General features: G+C 33.5%; 1 protein-coding gene across 2 annotated transcripts; it reads left to right on the top strand.

Moving 5' to 3' along the window:
• The first annotated feature begins 968 nt into the window (after positions 1-968).
• LOC132545389 (endoplasmic reticulum-Golgi intermediate compartment protein 2-like) lies at positions 969-15,060 on the top strand. 2 transcript variants are annotated; one of them, XM_060209074.1, is made up of 11 exons: positions 969-1,035; positions 2,265-2,395; positions 2,759-2,867; positions 3,320-3,366; positions 3,862-4,081; positions 4,461-4,556; positions 7,050-7,105; positions 8,569-8,667; positions 9,762-9,859; positions 10,790-10,952; positions 11,157-15,060. In XM_060209074.1, exons 2-11 carry the CDS (start codon positions 2,281-2,283, stop codon positions 11,327-11,329), a joined length of 1,176 nt encoding a protein of 391 aa, XP_060065057.1. In that variant the 5' UTR covers positions 969-1,035; positions 2,265-2,280; the 3' UTR covers positions 11,330-15,060. The 2 variants fall into 2 exon arrangements, with proteins under 2 accessions (XP_060065057.1, XP_060065056.1); XM_060209073.1 differs by lacking the exon at positions 7,050-7,105 and adding an exon at positions 6,506-6,564.
• Positions 15,061-15,160: the final 100 nt, after the last annotated feature.

Below are 15,160 nucleotides of genomic sequence, written 5' to 3'. Positions count from 1 at the left end.
AAGAGAACGAGAGCCGGGAGTAACAGGGCGGCAGAGGCGTAGCAATAATGTATGCTTGTATGCTTAAACATACACTCGAATTCCATTGAGATATATTTGCCCTGCTTTTTTTAACCTTACTGCGCCCCTAGACCCCCTTAACCGGGGCTTCGCCCTTGGATCCTCTCTTGAAAGCATACACTCCTAAAAATGTTTTGCTACGCCACTGGGCGGGAAACATTAATATCTGCAAAATGATCCAGAAAGATCGAGGGGAAAAAGGGAAGTTGACACAAGCATCCTGGAATGTCAACACTGAAAACAGTTAGTAAGTGGGGTGTTCCAACCAGAGACGTGTTATATACGTCTCTGTTCCAACTAAAGAAATAAAGGTGAAAACTATTCAAGCTGTTCAAAGTTCCAATTTTCATAGCATTGCATGTGAAATAAAATTGCAAAAGATTAACTACCGTGTGTATAATGCTACAAAATAATCGACAATTCACGTGGATACTTTAGAACTGCCCGTTTCATCACTATTATCAAGTATTCCTTTATTAGGACTAGCAATAAACTAGTTCAAGAAAAAAGGAAAAGCTTTGATACGGGACAGAACATTGTAAGACAGTGCGGTTAATGGAAATTATGGATGGGAATCGGATGTTAAGAGGTGGAGATTTCAAAACGGCATTAAGAAGGCATATGGATCCAGAATAATACCCCTCTCTGTCCACCCGTCATAAATCAACTATCAGAAACGTTTTTTTGTACCAGAGTCTCAAATCATATATGTACATTGTAAGTCTGTGTTAGTATCATGAAATTCTCTAAAATGTGTTACAAATAATATTTTGATATACTGAAGATATGTCATATTGCTTGCTATATGTTAAAGTCCGTCGGCATGGGGGTTAAAAATTCCGGAAATACTTTACCATGTTCGCCTCGAAAAGTATCCTTTCAAAAGAAACTTCCTGTACACATCACAGAATAAGTTTTGGTTTGTTGAGAAGAAGGGGATGTGCTATAACTGACCGGTTACTGTTAACCACCTACGTAAGTAAGATAGATATTCAGTTCTTGATTAATTGATAATATGCATATATATAAGTAAGCGAAAATTTATACGTCTTGCTGTAAAAATTCGACTGCCGTTAGACACTGGTTCCAATTAAACGTTATATTTCAGACTGTCAGAGAGTGTGAACATAAACACAGAGATGATATAGAGAAGGAATGAGTTACTTACGACTCATGAAATCAGTCGTAATAGCAACAAATGTGCAAAGTATGTCACACATAGGAGGGCATTCAGGTGTGAAAATTACGAAACTTAATCCTCATCAGATGAATTTAACAAACAAGATACAAAATGAAAAGAAAATTGGTGCAAAATGAAAGGAAATAATTACAAATAATTAGTTTACTAAGTCACAACGAACCCCCATTACAACAATGTTCAAACATCACAGAATAAACATACGTGTGCATTATGAGAACAATAAAGTTATTTTGAAAGTGTCAAAATGTTGTGTAGAAGTTGAGAGGTCATGCCAGCTTCTTTAACCTCAGCTAGAGTGAACTTCCCTTTAGTCAAGTTGTGAAGTGTCTGGCTTGAGGCAGAATGGTTGCTAGTTTGAGCCCCAGTGATGGCAGGGTGTTTTTCATTACTTCTTCTTATTACCTTTGAACATGTACTTTTCTTCCACATTTCAGCAATTGAAAGCTGATAGATATATCATTATATATAAAAGTTGTGTGAAGCTTGATAAATCAATCACAAAAGAAAATATGTTTTAGAAAAAACAGCATGTTGCCAAATGTTTTCAGTAATGACAGGGGTGCAAGTTCTACTTGATCTTAAAAAGGTTGATATTCAAATCTGCGGTGTTGATATTTTGTCCGTAGGTACTAGGTAGACAGGGTTGATGTTTCATGCTAGAAATCTAGAACATCATTGTAAAATTGAAAAGTTTTGAGGTCTAGCATAAAGACCAGCCTCATACATCCTTTTATAGAACATATATTTAACAGACATAATGGTAAAAACTGTTCTGAGTCCTGTTAATGGCATCTCTGACTTATGATAGATTGAGAAAAATGGTAAGGTATAATTTCCATTCAGTTAATTGGAAGTTTTTCTGGTCTTAGTATGCAGTCAGGATGTGCTGAAGGCCATATGAGCCTCCTATGATATTCTTAAAGTTGTATGTAAATGTAATAATCAGATGGATGATTCTTCACTGATTTGGGAACTATACATGTATATTATGTTCCATATATAGCTCTTGGATTTCCAAAATGCGGAGACTGAATGCCCTTAATCAGAAACAAGCTTTGAAAGTTGTGAAGGAGCTTGATGCCTTTCCCAAAGTCCCAGATGACTACAAGAAAACGACACCCTCAGGAGGAGGAAGTACGGTTTTTAAGAATTTGCATGATTCTATTCTATATATGAATTTGTTTAACATGTACAGATATATTTTTTTTTAAAAAGTATCAACACAGAACAGTGTAATCTGACATACTTGTTATATTATTAACATATATATATGATTGTGTGACTTTGTTTTAAACAGTGGGGCAAGGTGGATAATACCACCCTTTGCGTTATCTTGTCAGCCTAGCTCTTTCTTTCTATATTCTTTCTTTATTTCCTTCTTGGTGTCCCTACTGACTTATCTTCATATTTATGTCCCTGACTGTTGCATAAAAACATTGTTCGAAAAAACTATGCTGACATTATTGTGAAGTTGATAATGTTTTCTGTGATTTTCAGTTTCCATTGTGGTCTTCATCCTTATCGGTGTCCTTGTGATGTCAGAAGTTGCCTACTATGCTTCCACCCAGCTCAAATTTGACTATGAAGTCGATACAGATGCTGATGCGTAATGTTGTCTTCTCTTAATTTCATTGTTAGATTTCGTTTGAACATGAAAATTGGAGCGTGAATTTAAATTCTTCCAAAATTTTGCTTACATGCCCTATATCCTAGTTCAAATATGTTCTAAAATTAATTATAACCCCCACCTCTTCTCTGCAAGGAAGTTGAAATGTAAACCTGTAAACTAAGTTCAATGAAACAACACTGGAGTTTTAAGGACCAAATTGTTGATGTACATGGATTTTTTGTGGCAAAAATTATTATAGCCTTTTAAGCAGATGAACACCTTGAATTGACTTAATGAAGTGACCAAGTCTTGGTAAGCTGAAAAACAAGTGTACCATTATGGCCCATTGGGTTTCTTGCACATGCATATATGCCAGCATTACATGCATTGTTTTGCTTTTGTAGACAATATTTCAGATGTAAATAAAGTCCTTTTATTTTATTTCACAGGAAGCTGAAGATCAACATTGATATGACAGTAGCCATGCCTTGTCAATGTATGTATAATATGATTGAAAATAAAATAAAATACAAAGAGTCATTGTCCTCCTTGTTACAATGATTTATTCTTACATCCTACGGAAGTTAAGATATTCATGATACAGAATATAATTCTCAGAAGGAAGAAATATTCAGTCTTTTTGACAACTTTACATTGAAACAAATCTCATTGAAGATTATCTCTCATTTTATTGTCTTCTTTTAAAAAGTTACACCATCACTCCTTCCCTTTAGAAAAGAAATGTAAAAAATCATCTGTAATGTTTTCTTCATTATTAACGTTTCCATCATTCAAGAAATACATATTTTTTCAAGTTTTGCCTCAAAATGTGAAAGTAATGAAACAAACAGTTCTTGTAAAATCTTCCTTTTTTCCACCCTTCCACCCCTGTCCTTTCTCTGCCCCTAAAAGAAACAAATTGAAAACAGAGATATTCTGTCCTGCACTCTCTTCATGCTGACGCATTTGAAATTAATTTTTTTCTCTTTAGTTATTGGAGCAGATGTAGTTGATATGACTGGACAAGATACCAATATGTTTGGGCACTTGAACATGGACAACACATATTTTCAACTAACCCCTAAACAACGTCAATACCAGGATGTGGTCCAGGAGATTAACGCCTATCTGAGGGAGGAGTATCACGCCATACAAGAACTTCTTTGGATGTCTGGTATCTCTGCCGTCTACAAACGAGGCATGCCACCTAGGTAGATACTTAAAACATTGACTCAGGCTCATTTGTAAATAATCTTCCCCTTCATTACACTCACAAAGTACACTGTACTGTAATAGGGGTCATACTTTGCTTGGCGGCTTGTGATTTCAACATTTTCTATGTATAAGGAACAGATTGTCTTGGCTTGTTGACAATGTTTGTTGTGGTCATTTTGTTGATGGGGTATGCTTTTTTGGCTCAGTTTGTAGAGCCATGGATTATCACACCAGTACACAGGGCTAGATTCTTGTCAAGGTTCTCAGCTGAAGCTCGTTTTTTAATTTTCTCTTACATGTACATAAAACCGTCACTCTGACACCCTTTGGCAAGTCAAGTAGGAATTGATGAAATCTTTTTTGAACAAATTTTAGGGATGACAATCCTGTGGGACAACCGGATGCCTGTCGAGTTCACGGATCCTTGGAGGTGAACAAAGTAGCAGGAAACTTCCACATTACAGCAGGAAAGTAAGTATAGCAACTTCGGACCAAATGTTTCAATTTCAATTAATGGAAATTTTAACCTCTCTCAAGCAGCATATGTGTTTTTTTTGTGACTAGTTGCAATAATTTTAAGAGGTGTTTGATCTTTTAATATTTATTCAAAATCACCATCTTATAGTTCTTAATTATTTGGTGACAATTGAAACTTCCAGAATTAGTGAAAGTAAACGTGTTGTTTATATCATCTGTCTAATCTAAAATGTGAAAAGAGTCCCAAATTTGGTTGTACACTATAGTTTTTAAAAGAGTTCTCGGCATAGATTATAATACATGTAGAACTGCCATTAATCTTTTGGGTGTTGTATGTAAAATCATCTCTTTTCCTCTTTGTGTCCAATGTTCCATTTCTATATGTAAATGAAAATGGCACAGAGAAATATCATCAATCTAGCAGTCATCTCTGTTACTGGGTAATCTTTTTTACTGAAATTTATGAAACTGACACATGTCAATTATCCATTTTCTTTATAAGTCTTCTCAGAAAACATAACTTGAACGTAAATTCTCTGATAATCTGTATATACATAAACAAGCTTTTGTGTTTATCAATGCTGTCAATAATGATGTTTCAACTTGTGTGTAGGGTATACTGAGTATGGATATAATGGTGTTGGCTTTTGCGTGTCTGTCCAGTGTTCACTGTATGTCTTATGTACAGTATTGGTGGAGGATACGAAAATACATGTTTTAATCTATATAAGAACAGATATCTATCAAATATTGAAAATACCAGGCAGATATATATTTAACATTATAATGTTGTTTCCTATTGATTAATAACCTAATTGATATCAGCTCTAAACCAATCTTATCTCATTTCATATAACATGTAAACGTTGAATTACACAGATATTGTAACTTTAATTAAAAGACATTTTAGAAATATATATATATATATTTTGTGTTTTTTGGTAGAGTTAAATTTGAAACCAATATGAAGAACCATATAAATTTTTAAAACCCAGTGTACAGTGTTATTGTTTAATTGGTAAATGTTAGCCTTGAAGTTTAAGTATTGCATGTCATGGTGTTAGTACATAAGATAGGTTTTGAGAGACCTATTTTACGGTTATCCACTGAACTGATCAGATTTGTCATCACAATGTTTTGTTAACAGAATATCAAATGTAACAGTCATTTTGAATAATGATGATGATTATGAATATAAAGATTATTTTAATTCTTAGGAGATGTAACCAGACTTGTTTGATCAATGAAAATAATTTGCTACAGAAAAAACCTCTTATTTGCATATCTAGCCTGGACAATGATTGATAACGATGTCATTGATCCAAATTGACCTCGACATGTCATGAAAATAATGTCAGAAACAGGTCAATAAATATATATACTTAAATAAAAATTGTTACTAACATTGCAAATCCAGTGTAGTTTTAAACTCAGATTCTTAAATGATACACAAAAACATCTCTGAATTATCATGTTTTTACTTCTATCTATATGAATTAAAACAGTGATATACATCGCCAGTAAGCTTACTTGGATCAGTATATTCAAGATAAATCACAGCAAATTTCAAAAGACAATAGAGTTATTCCCTAAATTATCTGAAAATATGAAACAAAATTAAATTAAAAAATAATTTAATAAAAATTAAAGGAAAATTTTCACAACATTACAACAACAGCAATAACCATGCGTGCAATAGGCTTACACTTATAAAACTCTGATAAATAATACAAACAGCAGCTTATCAATATCTTACTGGTTGATGGCCCTAACGACCTTTTATGTGTTGACGGGCCATTAAGACGATAATAATAATAAAAGCTTATCAATATTTGTCACAAAGACACTCTCTCAAAGCTTGTTTTGCATCAAATGTATCACATTCACTTATTAATTAAGCTCTGCATGGGTTGGTGACTTTTTGATGACCTTTTGACCCCCAGGTCAGTGCCGATGATACCCAGAGGACACGCCCACATCTCCATGATGATTAAGAACTCTGGTAAGGGGCAGCAAAGAGAACAGAATGAAACCCTCAGAAAGCTATTGTACATGTATACATAGCACATGCATGGCTGGGTGTGGTGATATGATTCACACAGAAACAATGTAATATTGATGCAGTTGGAATGGACAGCTTCACATCAACTACAAATCTCTTGTGTTTTTTTTCTTTCTTATTTAAAAATTTTGAAAATATTTCTTTAAAGCAAAAGTCTGAATTTAGTTCATAGATATTGTTTAGCCCTCAAGATTTTTGCAAAAAATATTTCTTTGATACATGTATCATGTCATCTGGAACATTGAAAAATAAAAAATGTGCAAAAGTACGTGATTGATTCAACATAAGGAATCATAGATGTTCATATTTAGAAATAAGGATTAAAAAAAAGCTTTTGTGAAGCTGTTCAGAACTTACTCCTCAACATTGTTCTGTCCTTTGACCTGTATAAATTACAGTACTTATTGACTTGTCTCTCTGTCCAGAACAATTCCCAGCACGGGGCGACACATTCACGTGGCTGCTTTTGTTGAAAATGCAGGTAAGTTTACTAGTGTAGAAATAAGGAAAAGCCATGGGTGTGACAGCCATACAAAATTTTCTCATGCAGTTTTACTAGTGTACTTAGTATTGGAGGAAAGACACGCCTACACATTCATGTGAGGAAGCAGATGATTTTATAAATAAGTATGTAAATAAAGACATAATGTTACAATCTACTCTGTCAGTATAGGTACCCAATATCATGGCAGCTTATGTCAAGAACGAGCTTATCACTAAGAACATCTTAAGAAAAAAGAAAAGATAATAAATGACAGATTTAATAGGAAATATTTAGAGGAAAGCAGAAAACAGGTAATTTCAAGAGTTAGAGAAAGCAGAAAACAGGTAATTTCAAGAGTTAGAGAAAAAGTGTTTTACTTTGACATGTTCTTAGGGTCTGCAATAGCTCAATCAGTAGAGCATTAGACTTACCTTAGTATAACATCTGAGATGTGTGGTTCATTCCCTACCTGGGTGGTGTCTCTCAGGAAGCTAAGATTACAGACCAACATGCGCTGTTGTGGTTGGACATGATGATTTAACTCAATTGCTGTGGATGGCATGTGGCAGGCCTCCCTTATTATGATCTGTGATATACCCACCAACTGCTACAAGGAGAATTCATCAGGGCTTTAATTGATCACAGCACAATGAACTCAGCAAACAAACAAAAAATTACTTGAATGTTTATATAATGTGGAGTAAAACTTAGGTTTCAGATGCATTTAGTAACATTTCTGTTGTTGGACTTATGGATGTAGTTAAAACTTACTGCAGTATGTTATACAGTGCGATAATGATTTGTGTTTAGAAAAATAAATCTCATAAGTCTTGTAAAAAGCAGTCCTGATTTCCTGGAGATGTTTAGATAAAATCTGTTCTGTTTGTCAATCTATGATTTTTTTTTTCCAAAATTCCTAGTGTTGTTGACCTCTAGTCATCAAATATCTGGTCATCACTCATCACAATGATGTATCTAGGGGTGCATTACAGGGTTTTCTAGGAAAAAGACCTTGTCATCAATTGTGTTATATAGTCAACATATTTGTATGTATTTAAATGATGGTCTTTGTTATCTTTGAACTTGATTTTGATTTTATTAATTCCAAAATTTTATTCTGAAATTGAAAGCAAAATGAAAGAAATGTGAAGTGATTCTTGTATTTTCCATGATTCAAGCAAGTCCTATTATCAGGATCACAGGACTTGGTACAAGTTCCCAACCCACAGTCAATATACAATGTACATATGTTATAGTCACTATAATACATAAAATTGGACTACCTGTGTGTATCAAATTCATGCCTAGTCCCTGTGGTCAGGATGGCCCGATAAATGACAATGAAATCCATGCTGAAAAACTTACTAATAGTTAATAGTTATTTTCACATTACAACAATACAAAAAATTAGAAAGTCATTGTGGGCATCTAATCAAAGTTTTGTGTTTGGTTATTTTCAGATTACAACTTTTCTCACAGAATTGACCATTTCTCATTCGGCGAGGCAGTCAATGGAGTGATCAACCCTTTGGATGGAGAGGAAAATGTCACACCTGACAGTAAGTGGTTTAACACTGAAGACAGAAATACAAGTTTATGGAACTTGTCACTTAGCAAGTCCACTCATGTAATATTTCTGTGGTAAATTAGCATGAGTTATAACATTGGGATGATCTCTTAAGTAAGTGATGTTACACGACTGCCCTAAAACTAAAAAACAAGCCAATTCAGAAATTAACCAATCCTGGAAATAAGCCATAATCACGATCATCATTATGTTTGTAAGAAATCTGCTACAACAAGCTCGCAAAAATAAATGACTGACACTTGTATTCAGTGTCACAAGGTGAAATTTGTTGAAACCTTCAAATGAGTTCTTTTGATTGACCAAGAGGTCTTGAGTCTTGTTTTCGGGTAGTAGATTCTTGGAATAAAGCCCAACAAATTGCCTTGACCCAAATTCAGGGGCACAGGGATCAAATTTGTTAAAACACTTAAGTAACTGCTTCTAACAACCAAAAGTCTTAGAAAGGTGTGGAAGGTTCCTGGCATGAAGCCTGACAATGTGCTTGCAAACAACTTCTTCCCTATAACCAAGGGTGTAATTTAAATAATATGAAATGTTATAATAGTTGTGAAAAGCATTGAATGCCAGGTAAGTGATGGAGTTTTGGAATAAAGTAGTTGATCAATTCTGTATGTAGTGATGCAGGGTGAAGAAATGCAGACTTCAGGTGTAGAATTCTAGTAAAGAGCTATCAAGATTCTGACCCAAATTCTGTAATTTTTGATAACATATTTATTATCACTACTGTCCCTTTTTTTGCACACTTTCCATTTTTGTTGATATAACCTCATTTTGGATACGCATACTCTAAATGAACTAGAGATAATGCTGTTTTAAGGATTCTCCTGGCACTCTGTCATCCAGTACAGTTAAGAAAAGAGAAATAGACATCTAAGAGCAATGCCTATTATTTGAGGAAATTGAAAGTTTGCCTTTATTTTATTAGGTAGGCAGTGATCACCTTTATAGCTTCTTTACATTTATTCATTTTAAAATCAACATTATCTTTGTTTCTAAATGAAAGTTGTTGAGAAACTTTGATTTAATCTGAGAATTGTGAATTTCTTTCCTATTTTTTTTTTCCAGACTTCCATATGTACCAGTATTTCATGCAGATTGTACCTACAGAAGTTCGAACCTATGCAGCTAATGTAGACACTTACCAGTATGCTGTCTCTCACAGGGTAAGTAATCAGTATTAGAATTGTACTTGCTGTCTTATTGCATGATTCCTTAGAGACAACTGAATTTGAGATCGTTACTCTTTCTCAACAACTACTGTATCTCTTGACTCCGCCTCACCTTTGCCCATGAGTTGAGAGGTTGGCACGGTAAAGAAAGTTTTGGGTTCTGTTCCTTGGTGAGACGTAACAGAGTTTATAAGATAGGTCATACTGCTCTTTGTTTAACACTCAATATTGTGGTAATTAAAATGTTTTGTCCTTAGTTAAATGTGACTGGATGGGGTATCTTGCTAGAGACTTTCATCAGTGTCCCGTAGTGTCGTAGCACTCGAAAGTCAGCATCATTTTAGCACTATTACAACTAGATATCATGTCTTACCAAAGACAAATGCACTGACCTTGCATATATGACATTATCAGGAGGATGTCTTTAAATTATCATAGTAATTAATATAACGTTAAGCAACAAAACACAACTGTTTGAATGGAGCAATTTCAGCAATACAAAGCTATGTGAACAATACAGGCTCCACAGCCCTCTTGTTTTTTTATTGTGTTGTTAACTTGTCATTACGAATTCATTACTCATTCATGTGGTAAGTTAAAACAATAATTACCATCACTTGATCACAAGGTCAGATGTCTACCATGGGTATTTGGTATCAAACTATTCGACTGGGTTATAGACGAAAATCACATTAGTAGAATTTTCATGTTTTCAGAAAAACATTGTATAAATATGCTTGTTAGGTTGCGATCACCTTTGCCTGGTGTCATATGTTAGTAAACAATTTACTATTTTCGACTTCTCAAGTACTCCTCATGGATGGAAGCATCTTGATGGGTGGGGCAAAAAGGGGTCAAATTGATTCGAATTTCAAAAATCTTCTCCTCAACACCCACATAATTAATTCTGTTACTTATTCTCAGAACCGAAGCATTGATCACTCTTCTGGAAGTCATGGAGTGCCAGGAATATTTGTCAAATACGATTTGAATTCTCTGAAAATTCGTGTACGAGAGGTTCATCGACCGTTTGGACAGTTTCTAATACGTTTGGTTGGAATCATTGGAGGAATATTTTCTGTATCAGGTGAGTTGATATTATGTTGACAAGATAAAAAGACAAAAGACAAAAAGATTTCAATTTCTTATTTATAGTATTAGACAGAATATTTCCAAATAGTGGTTTATTGTCAGACAAATACCTTAATTCTGTTACATTTATCTCCTTTGGTATCTTCAACTGTTTTTATTGATTGCATGTAAACTAGTATATATTTTTGTGTATTAACAGGTATAATGCACTCATTGGCTGGAGTGGTCACTGATCTAATCTGCTGCAAATTCAAACTTGGACAATATAAGATGGAAGATATAACGAGCAATTTTACCAACTCTAGTTCAATAACAGACAATTTTCCATCAGAAAATATCCCTGGAGTCAATTTACTGGCAACAGACAGCTGATGATAGTGTTCATAGACAAATATATTTAAAATTGATAAAAATTTTGATTAGAATAATGAAACTGTGTAGAAAAAAATGGACTACTTTGTTGGTATCTAAAGTACCTACATACATTCCCAGAAGTACTTGAGTATGATGTTTAATAATATATACAATCATGATACATATAAGCTTGAATTTATACAAGGATTTACTTAAATTGATGTAAATATATGTGATGAACAGGTATATATCTTTCGGTCTACCTTATTTTCTCCTGGTTTGGGTCTCAGTATGGTGATATGTAGAAAAAAATCACAATCCTCAAAGTGATATCTTCTACGTGCGATGATATATCAGAATAAGTTTGTATGCGGCTGCTGTTTAATTGTTACTCATGTCTGTCCATTGCATCCTGTCATGTTCTCAGTCAGGTTCTCAATCATGTTATATCTGAAGTCTTGAGAACCTCACAACATTTGTTACATACTGTTAGTGTCTTAACATAAAAAGGTGGTCTTCATAAAAGGTCAAGGGTCACATTTTACAACTTTTGTATCATTTAAGTGAAAATAATTCTTTTGAGAAACCTGTTTTCTGATACCACAGCTTTAATTTTGAAATAGCAGATTAATGCTACAATACATTGGGTACAATCTAACATACAAAACATAAAGTAAACTTGATGAATTATGTATTAATCATCAGCATTAATATTAAAAACAAGTTGGTATAGACATTTTGAAGTGAAACAATTTCCCCCTGTTCCTGTGGAGGTCTATCAGGAATGTGTAAGCTAAGATAAATGAGTACCATTATACTTTAACATTATTTCACATTGTTACACTTGATTACATAATCATTTTGGAATGCCCGTTGTGTATTCCAGCTCAGATCTGATGCAAAATAATATTTCTAGTTTGATCAATTCAAACATTTTGTGTGAAGTGAAACTTCATTTTACTAGAGAGTCAAGCAAAACTTAATTGATATATTTTCCAACTTTAAAATCACACTGCTACCCAGGTGTCTAACCAATCAAGTCAGTACTGTTACCGTTTCTGCTTGGCTTGGTAATCTAATTTTTATGTCTTCGTGATTTCATTAGGTATAATATACCTTGGTGTTATCTGTGTCTGTCCATCCGTCCAGTCATGTACCATCTTGAAAAACATCTTGAGAACCTCTCTAACAACAAAAGTTGTTTAAATATATCCTATAATACCATAACCTTATGTTCTAGGCCTTAGATTGTCAGCGGTCAAAGTCCAAGGGTTAACTTCTGCAAATTCATCAGACAAGGACACATATACTTTTGTCATGTAACCACCTGTTTCCTGTATATATTATATATATCCTATAGTACCATAACCTTAAGTTCTAGGCCTTAGATTGTCAGCGGTCAAGGTTAAAGGGTTCAAGGTTAAAGGGTTAACTTCTGCAAATTCATCAGACAAGGACACATGTACTTTTGTCATGTAACCACCTGTTATCCTGTGAATTCTCCCTGTTACGTATTTGTTTTACTAGTGTAATATACCGAGGAGGTTTTCATTGACTACACCAGTAAGAAATTGTTTAGGTATGTCATAATATGGTCAATGGTGTTATAAATTGAAAATGGTGCAACAAAATAGCAGCCTTCTTTTGTCTGGTCTTCCATAGAACCTGAGATTTGTGATAAAAGGTCTTACATCAATAAAAACATCTGTTTGATAAAATATAATATGAAATGACAACCCTACACATATGCATGGGAGCAGGGAATTCATATCCAAGACATCTTTTGGCTTTTTTCAAACAAAAATTGACATGACATATTGCCTGCAGTATTGTGAAATGGAATGCGTTGCATTATAGATGTATTAAGTACTTTAAATTTGATGCGGTCAGGTTTAACTTTGTTGCAACACAGGATTTTTTTCCTTTATATATCTACACAGGAAGAGAATGTTGATTCCTGGTGTATCAGTGATGATCTGATGAGATTAAATTTGTTATTTACTGATCAATAATACACAAGTATTCTCTCCAAGGCTTGTCAAGACTGTTGGTATTTGATAGATAGCTCTCTATTGATAAAGAGAAGAATTAAATTGTACCTCCGAGTAGTTTGAGAAATCTGTTGTACCTCCAAGTAATTTGGGAAATCTTTTAATGGTCAAAATATTAAATTAAATTGTATTGATAAGACATCAGAGCTTATTTAAGACCTCTCCAACATAATTTTAAAATATTGAAATTATCAGAACTGGTAATGCTTGGTCATGCTGACTTTCTAGATGGGTACCGTAGTATTTATATGTAAGGCCAACAAGAGTGATTAGTATAAGTTGAAATAACTTGTTTCGCAATTGTTGTAAAATAAATCAAGTTTAATAAAGTTATATGTAATTAATTATAGACATGTTATCATTTATGTAAACACCATGTATCATCACTGTGTGAAAGGTTCAGTTTTAAGTGGGCATGCTTGGTATGAAAAATGGTGACATACTTTTCATCAGATGTTCATGTAATGAAAGTTAATATCAATTATGCCATGTATGTTAATGTAGTGTTGGATGAGTTTGTATGGATAATCTGAGTATTAGGAGTTTATTTATTAAGAGTTGATTTATAGTAAAACTGTGTAAAGTTGTCAAATCCGTACCATAGTTCTCGGAATAGAGAGGGTTTAACAGGCTAGATCAGTATGTAAATGAAAAAAATTAATTAGGAAATAAATGGTTGATTTTTTTGCACAGTGTTTATGTTTGAATAGATTGATTTCATGAAAAACATAAATTTTTACTGTGTATTTTTATACATGTACAACGTACCGATATCGTAATGTTTCACTGATTTACAAAAAAGAATATCATACACATCTATTACCTTAAAATTGTGTCAATTCATACAAGTCTAATTTTATCTACAGTATTAACTTGAATACTTTCTGACACAAGACAATTTCTGTATGAATACAATTTAATTGTAAGTTGGATCACCAATCAAGAGTTGGTACAGGAGTATTAGCTTTATTTTACACGGAACTCTTTTGTCTCCAGTGAAGTTGCTCTTGCTACAAATCTGCTACACATTTGTAAACGAAAGCTTTTGTTCAATAACTGAATATGATCCATTTCCATTGTTTATATTAGATGAAATGTTGGAAACACAAACATTTGAGCTCTTTAATGGATCTATAATAGAAATTCAGTTTATAAGAAATGTATCAAAATAAACATTCTTACGAGACATTTGGGAATGTGACATTACTTACTTGGATTGACCAAGATTTACATGTTAAGTGTCGTCAATGAAGCAGATGATGTTCACTCTTCTGGAACACTTCATTTTATTCTCCTTGTACCATTTTCTTTGTGTAAATATTTTTTTGTTTATGTTTTGCACAAGTTTTATCAAATTTGAGTTTGGATTATGATTCTGTAACATATTGGTATTTTCTTTGCGTGTATGTTCTCCTCAGAAGAGAGAAGTTGATATTTTCTTGTGAAATTCACTAAATCCAAAGATGGCATTGTGTTTATGGGAGATTAATTTGAGGTTTGCATTACAAGGGCACTCAACCATGTTAATGAAGATTAAGGTATAATGATAATCATATCACTTGTACCGGTATTTTATCTTGCAAGCGGACTTTTAAAAAATCAGTATAATCGAGGAAATATGTACTTTTACACAACACATGTACCTGTATTTTTTATCTGAAATCCAGCAATAAAATTCTGTTTTATAGAAATTGGAAAGACTGCATTCAGCATTTTGCTTTACACATAGTAAAACAGAAGTTACTTGTCCCGGCTGTTTAAATGCGATACAAAAAAAATGGCCCTATGGTTAGCATAT

The sequence above is a fragment of the Ylistrum balloti genome, unplaced genomic scaffold, assembly GCF_031769215.1.
Source record: "Ylistrum balloti isolate Yb309-2 unplaced genomic scaffold, AGI_CSIRO_Ybal_v1 Utg369846, whole genome shotgun sequence".
In the NCBI taxonomy this organism is placed as follows: Eukaryota; Metazoa; Mollusca; class Bivalvia; order Pectinida; family Pectinidae; genus Ylistrum; species Ylistrum balloti.
Note: the sequence above shows the minus strand (reverse complement) of the source record. Positions and strands in the feature narration are given on the sequence as shown.

What these genes read in the sequence shown, in the direction of transcription:
- LOC132545389 (XM_060209073.1), top strand. Translation starts at nt 2,281, where the DNA reads ATGCGGAGACTGAATGCCCTTAATCAGAAACAAGCTTTGAAAGTTGTG. An exon ending in TTCCACATTACAGCAGGAAA is followed by an intron (nt 4,557 to 6,505) that starts GTAAGTATAGCA and finishes TTTGACCCCCAG; the next exon opens with GTCAGTGCCGATGATACCCA. An exon ending in AGTATGCTGTCTCTCACAGG is followed by an intron (nt 9,860 to 10,789) that starts GTAAGTAATCAG and finishes ACTTATTCTCAG; the next exon opens with AACCGAAGCATTGATCACTC.